The 7872-nt window shown below is 34.5% G+C and overlaps 2 protein-coding genes across 2 annotated transcripts; one reads left to right on the forward strand and one right to left on the reverse strand.

The window, feature by feature from the left end:
- Window positions 1-264: 264 nt before the first annotated feature.
- Window positions 265-6969, reverse strand: LOC130808942 (nudix hydrolase 25). The gene is made up of 6 exons (XM_057674507.1): window positions 6636-6969; window positions 4706-4756; window positions 4273-4365; window positions 3791-3885; window positions 1621-1732; window positions 265-1020 (listed from the first exon to the last, which is right to left on the reverse strand). Exons 1-6 carry the CDS (start codon window positions 6699-6701, stop codon window positions 916-918), a joined length of 522 nt encoding a protein of 173 aa, XP_057530490.1. The 5' UTR covers window positions 6702-6969; the 3' UTR covers window positions 265-915.
- On the forward strand, window positions 1898-3043 carry LOC130808943 (uncharacterized). Its single transcript, XM_057674508.1, has one exon. It carries the CDS (start codon window positions 2570-2572, stop codon window positions 2918-2920), a length of 351 nt encoding a protein of 116 aa, XP_057530491.1. The 5' UTR covers window positions 1898-2569; the 3' UTR covers window positions 2921-3043.
- Window positions 6970-7872: the final 903 nt, after the last annotated feature.

A 7872-nucleotide genomic window follows, 5' to 3' on the forward strand; every position in this document is an offset into this window, starting at 1 on the left:
TTTCAATTGATCATAACACTTTTGGTTAATTTAATTTCGAATACTATTTTAGTTCGTGTAAATATTTTTCGAGTCCATTTCGATTTCAATCATTTAATCACCAACTAAAAACTAACCCCTTTTGGACATTAAACGATTCAGTTCAACTTCAACTCGATTTCATGACCCCTTTTGAAGTACATGAATACTTCTAACCAACTATCGGTTAAATTCGAAATTTGATCTATTTTACACAGCTACGTGCACATTGGTAATTGAACAAAATTCAATAGAGTCGGAGAAATTATGTTAGAACAAGATGGTTAGATTACCACTTGCATTGCTCTTTCCTCTTCCCTGATTTTTTAATTCTCTGAGTTATATGAAACGTAAATTCAATTATCAATCAAGGTGAAAGCTTAGATGGGTCCATGTACGCAAAATTTAAAAAAACTCAAAACAAAAATAGTATATTCTGACAGATATTACTCCCAATATCTCCTTGAATTTGCTACACTACAGGAATCAAAGGGAAAGCTTTTAAAGTATAATATAGCAAATCCAAACGGATCGTAAGAACAGTCATCATATCTCTTGCAATTCAGAAGCTCACATATCATATCTAAGCGTAAATCATCCTCCTTTCATTTTTGATGTTGTTTCGAGAAGGAAAACACGATAATATAGAAACTCGAGGTTGAGACAGTTTCTCAAGTCATTTCTACTGGCCTCGCCCAAGCACTAAAAAAACAGTCCAGAGATTTCTCAAACTTGTAATTTTACACAGCTTCAATACCCAAATGAAGAAAAAAGAAAAGGGGGAATAATTCTATACTGATTAACATAATGACATAAGATTTACATCAAGATTAAGCAAAGCTAAATCAGAATTTTGAGGCTTGGACAAATGCATTTGCTGCCTTGAGGCTGTACAGTTTACCATTTAGCTGATTTGCATTTAGCTGATGTGGGGTTGCTGTCAATGTGTGTCTTGAAGGCTTGCATAACTTCTTCATATACTGGCCTCTTATAATCCACTGCCTGTTTGTTCGAATGCAAATTAATATTTTACTAAAACTCCGGTAAATATGACTATAAAGCTAAAAACACTTTGACGATCTATGTATAGCATGTTCAGCGCAAGGTAGTTGTGGCAGTAGTTAGTTGTGTTGTAATTATAGTAAACTATCTGATTAGTTGTGTAAATTATTATTGTTCGGTAAAAATTAGCAGTTACTTGAGGTGTTCAAAACAGATCTAATGACCTGATATTTATCCGACCTTGAACTCTCGACTTTAAAATGAATTTAAGATAATGCAAAAATCAATGTGGATACAAGACCCGATTTTGAACCGACCCGATGACTGGAATGAACACCTCTAGCGCTTACAGTAGCTTTTGGAATATTATTTGTTCAAAAAAATATAAAGAAAATCTTAAAACACTACTTTTGATTTCGGAACGCTACAAGCTGAATATTCTGAAAACAACTACTTGCACTGTCAAACGTTGTCTAGACTGCTACTTTACCGAACACAGATATTTTTTTTTTCTAAAGTAGTGTTTTAAGGCTTTAGCCTCGTTAAACATTAAGGGTTACTTAAACTGCTGCGCCGAACACGCCCATAGTCTAGCTTTACCTGATCAATGACCTCATCAGGAGTTGCCCATTTCCACTCTGAAAATTCCATTTCTGCTTCCCCAGTGGCCAAGTTTATCTCACGCTCATCTGCTGTAAATCTCATAAGGAACCTGTCCATGATGAAATCCATGAGTAATCCTTTTATAAAAGTATATTTTGAAATTCACAAGTTAGCCCAAACTAATAAATAGGTGTAAAACTACTCCTGGCTTACATGATAGGAATGTTCTCCTTAGTAGGTATTCTAGAGTCTAGATCATAAGTAGGTCGGTATTTCAAGACAGCTATAGCCTATAAACAGGAGGGGTATTAGTAAACGATTTCACAAATTCTTGTGTGAGACGGTCTCACCGTGAGACGTTTCCCATACACGCGTTAAATAGTCTGCGATTTTACAAATTCTTGTGTGAGACGTCTTGTGTGAGACGGTACCGTGAGATGTTTCCCATACATGGGTTAAATAGCCAATTAATACAATTATTAGCATATGGGCTTCTTGTTTTGAGGTCAACTCACAGAGAGACAATCTCTCTCAAAAGTAGCTCAATGATTTTGGGTTCCGGTTATATTCAATTAGGCCGAACAATGCTTGTTCAAGGCCCTCTAGTCTTAAGACTTAGTTTCTAGTTAACCCTAGGTTAAGGAATATGGTTCACATGTTTTTGTGGGGACAAATATATTTAATATCCATGTACTATTCTTATGGATTACTATACCATGTTGATCTTTTTTGTAGGGACAAATAATTCCTTATCCATAGCTGATTATATTTTGTGGTATTTTTTGCCTTCTTTTAACAGATATTTTGCTCCTTAAAGTGAAAGTACTCTGTAATCTTCTCTAAGAAAACTCTTCCTTTGAAAACCTTGCAAAACCTCCAGGTTTGAAAAACAGTGCGAGGCGAGCATTCTTAACATTTTTGTCGTTCTTATGCTTATAATCTCGTCATGGCAGCAATTTTCACGAGCAACTGTCTGGTTGGCAAAAACCATGTAATCAAAAAGCATAAAAATACAAGCATTCCCGGAAGTTTGATCCCCTTCTCTTTACAAACTAGTAAGCCTTCGGGGGAAGAAGATTTAAGTGCAACGACAAGAAAGGGTGAGAAGCCATTGTCGGGTATTCAAGCGTTAAGCAAAGTATCCGAATTGGGTAAAAGATTGCAGAAGAATTTGAGTCCGAAACAGAAAGGTGACTGGAAAGATGTTGTGCTAATGAGCTTGTCTTTTGGTGTTTATGTCTACATTTCTCAGAAGATTGTTTGTGCTTATTGTGCTTGGATGTCTATGCTCAAATAGTCCTGCTAGTAATAGGAGATTATTTCAATTGTGCTGTATATATATTTTTAAGATGACTCTAGTGTGTGTAATTTACCCGCTATTCGGGACGAGTATTTTATTAATAAAGCAAGCTATGAGTGACATGATCTTTGCAACTAAATTCAATCATAAAATGATATCTAAAATTGGAGGAGATACATAGTGCAAAAATACAGTTTCGATCACGATCGCGAAACAGATATGACAGTCAATGCGCCTATATTTCGGTCGTTGTAAACTCGAAAATATTTACAATACAGTCGCGATACGATGATGCAGCCTTGTTTTTGCACCATGGGAGGAGGTATCCAATCCATAAGGTAAAAACAAGGCCGCATTGCATCGTGTCTGCCGCATTGTAAAGGTTTTCAAAAGCAACAAACTGATATTTCCGTGTTGTAAAGGTGCAAAAAACCGCGCTTTGGGCCGTATCAAGGTATACCTTATGGCCCCGACTGATATTTAAGCGTTACGATAAATGCATCACTCTTGCTACCGCATCACCGTATCATTTTTACTCTATGATCCAATCTCACATATCATCTTCCTCTCGATTTCAATTTGTGTCCACAGATTTTATCTATATTCCTTGCTTTTCACTATGCACATACCTTCCACTCTATACATAAACCTCTATAGCTCGTGAATAAGAATAAGAATAAGATCATCAAAAGGATAAAAATGCATTTTAAGTTTAAGACGTAGCCAAATAAAAGCAAATCGAGAGGCATGGAGGCGTAAAGTTTGATCATGGAGTCCAACATCTTAGGTCAATCAGATATCGAGTAACCGTGCTTCATAAATCAAAGAGGCACTGATGTTACACAACCAGTGAACGGGATTGCTTACCATTTTTGTGCCTGACCATGCCATTCTCCACCCCACAAACGATTCACTTTAGCCTTCACAGCAGGAGGGAAATCGTATGTCAACCAATTTGGGGCCTGCAATTGATAAACATCTGTTAACTGGAGGTAACAAACGGGATGGTCTTTCTATACATGATCTCCTACGAACCCTCAAAAATAGTACTTGGGGGTTTAAATTATTTTAGTAAGATTCAATAAAACAACATTCCATTAATCCATGTAACGGCTCCCACATAAATGGGGTTTTCGGGGGGTCAGACCGTCAGATGTACGTAATCTTACCCTTGTTAGTGATAACAAAGAGGTTTCCAATTGACCCTTGGTAGCAAATATCATCTGTAATATCCAATACCACGAGATGAACGTATATATGAAGTAAAAAGGAGAAGAATGTGGTGTTTGAACTCCGCGCTTCTTTTAAGATGCCAACGTGATAGGAATTTGTTAGTCTTAGAAACTGACCTCCGCGATGATTTCAATTGATACAACTCCAGTTTCTTCTCTCAACTCTCTAATGGCTGCCGATCTAGGATCTTCTCCGTCTTCAATTCCCCCCTAATGGTCAAACAAATCGAACATAAAAATGTCAATACTTGAATTTAACAAGTGGCCAGAAACTTTAAGCAAAAGAAAATGCAAGAAATGGACCGAATAGCTTATATAGTTATGACACTCATGAAAACATATTATGAACAATTAAAACCGAAACTCTGATCTGGTCTGTAAGAACGATATCAGAAGTACAATCAGTCGCGGATTCACAGACATACAGTAAATAATGATCACATTGTGCAGCAAATTTATGATATGTGACAGGATAACGTATACCCCGTGGCCAAATACTTAAGTTGTTTGAAATACAATTGATGGTAAGGGGATATGTTAACTATATTACCTGAGGCATCTGCCATGCTCCTGGGACGTTTAACCTTGAAGCCACAAAAACCTGCATCACCGAGACTTAAAGCTCAGAATCGCACACAACTTAATAAAGAAGCGAAAATTGAGAAAGGAGGGGGTGAGAGCGGACTGAGAGACAATTAAACAAGTCTCTTCTTAATCTATGTACTTGAACGCGACAAACTACCATGAATTGTATCGTTATACTCCTCTCCGTTTATCACTGGTCCCTTAATCGAATACTCCCATCATATCACCATGTATCCAGGACCCATTTATAATTGTTGGATTAAGTGCCGCAAATGTGTGTGTACGACGCTATCAAAGGGGACAACATAGAAATGAAGCATATTGAGTAAAAACCAAAAACTATGAGCGATCATTTTTGGATGGATACGAGACACCCCTCGGTCCTAACAAGCTTTCTTCTTTCCCTTTTCCAATTACGCAGGTTTAACCCAATGTGACATGATTCGTTAATCTCCTCACAAATCGCAAATCAAAAAAAACGAATAATGGTCGGTTTTGGGCTATTCTGGGGCAAATTTGAGCGAATAGCGAATTCAAAAAGCAAATTTACTAGCGAATCATACTACATTGTTTAAAGACAAATAATGCCCAAAGTTGTGTTAAGGAAAGGAATCCAACTTCATCAAAGAATTGAATTTGTAATTTGTAATTTGCTCTAAACAAATACATATTCCTACTAGTTCCTTATTCAAAATTGTTTTCCCAGTATCTAGACTGTTTCTGCTCCTAACATCAGTTATGTGTATTAAGAACTAACTTTCTAAAAATGCTAATTATGATCATTGAGAATTTAAATGCACTCAAATATGTTTGTGGGTGGAGAAGAATCTAAGTTTGAGTCTGCCTATATCATCACTTGTATCATTTGATTAGAAATCCTATTAATATTGAATTTTAGAACATGTAACAAAGATAATGGTAGTCGAGTAGGTTCAGTACTCACTACTCATGCAAAGATGAGCTTTTGATCCATACTATACTATTATTCTAGATTTGTCTCGGTTTGTGGACATTTGATATATGCACAAGTTAACATAAACATCATCCAAAAATTCAAGATAAATCAACATTGTCAAATGGTTTCAAGCCTTTAGAGCTTTAGTTCAATAAACAACGATAAACCCATTTTCAGACTTGAAGCTCCAATTACAACCCAGAATCCTTGAAAGACTATGATGCCAACTTGAAGAACAAAACATAACCACAAATTCTTAAATGAGGTGGTCTCTTGGTGAGATGATCTCTGGTAGACTAGCCCATGTACATTAAGTGTGTTAATGTGAGTTAATTATATAAGTCTGTCTCATCAATCGTGAGAATCAATAGCCCTTTTTTTCTTTTTCTGTAGGATCAGAGGCCTCATTGACAAATGATTTTTAAGCTTTTTCTAATAGGTCGTGACAATTCATTACATAGTCACCTGTAGCTCACTCATGTGGGCACACTGATTGAGCTCGGGTCTACACACACGGCTAATGGGTATCGACTTGTTTCCCAAAATCATATGATATTAGAAGGATTATTATATGAATCCACTATTTCCAACTTTTTTTCATTTGGTCAAATAACCAATAAGCTAGCTAAAAGAAGAAGATATAAACAACCTACAACTACAAAAGATTTGGTATACCACTTTAACTTGTATTAATCCAATTTGGATCTTCCAAATATAGTAGCTCTAAAAACAAAATTAACAGAATAAAAAAGGGGAAAAAGATAAATTTCCAGATTAAGAAGAAAACCAATATATATATATATATATATATATATATATATATATATATATATATATATATATATATATATATATATATATATAATCATGCGAAAAAGGAAAATCTAAAAAATACCCATGAAAAGAAAACGAAAAATAAGAAAGAAAATGGGGAAAATACCAGATTATCATCATTGATGAGACAAATTCCAACGTTGGGACGATATCCAGAGGGAAGACCCTCCATTTTTGAAGAGGAATACAGAAAGAAACTAAAGAAATATGATGATGATGATGATGATGATGATGATGAAAGTATCCAAACAACTTATTAGAATTTGAAGGAGACAACTGCCACTTCCAGGTAGAAACAACCTTTCGTTTACTACTCTTTCCTTAATACTTTTAAGTTTTTAGCCTTTTGTAATTGTTTTGTCGCTCTCAATTTCCGCCACTTATTATTTTGATTTGTCGTTCTGATTTTGTGTGATTTTGTGCCTTTTTTAATAATAATAATTTTGTTTTTTAATTGAATAATTAAAAAGACGAATTAAATCAGATTGAGTAACTAAATGAAAAATAATACAACAATGGAATCAAATAAATATAATTGTTTTATTTTTATTTTTTTGAGATAATATAATTGTTTTATTAATTGGTGTATAAAAGTTCTTTAAAGTTAATATGCTTATAGATGGACCACTATACTTTAGACTTGTTAATTAATGGTTGACAATTTTGATCTTTAGCTTATTTGTTATTAGCATTTATTTTTTAACTTTTTCATATATATCAAACCTTTCACGACCACCTTTAAATAGGTCTGTCTAATAGATCGGGTTGGGTCGAGTTTGAGTTCGAGTCATATATAAACAGGTTAGAAAACTCTTGACCCAAACCCAACTCATTTAGTTAATTGGGTCAAAAATTACAACTTTGACTTGACCTGATTTCGACCCACTTAACTCATTTATAATCTTTTTGTTTTCGTTTTAAGGTTTTTAACATTGATTAAATCTAATTTTTTAGGCTTTAATTTTAACTTTATGCTTTTTTGTTGTTTATTTTGTATTTACTGTGAAAAATAAGAAAATATTAAATAAAGTAAGTTGAGCTCATACTTATTGATTTAACTTGAAACTAACACATTTAATTAAATGGATTATACATGTTTTTTTCAAGTTTAAAATTTAGATCTAAACTTAACCCATTTAATAAACAAATCAGGTCGGGTCGACTCATTTAATTAATGGGTCAAAAGTCTCAACCCAAACTCACTTATTTGGGGTTAGGTTCAAGTCAGATTAGCGGGTTAAGTCAACTTTTGCCAGCCCTACCTCTAACTCAATATAGTTTTTTTTATTTTATGGTAGACTGATGTATTAGGAAGAATTAGGTGAGAATCAAGCTCAATATAT

The sequence above is a fragment of the Amaranthus tricolor genome, chromosome 3, assembly GCF_026212465.1.
Source record: "Amaranthus tricolor cultivar Red isolate AtriRed21 chromosome 3, ASM2621246v1, whole genome shotgun sequence".
Lineage (NCBI taxonomy): Eukaryota > Viridiplantae > Streptophyta > Magnoliopsida > Caryophyllales > Amaranthaceae > Amaranthus > Amaranthus tricolor.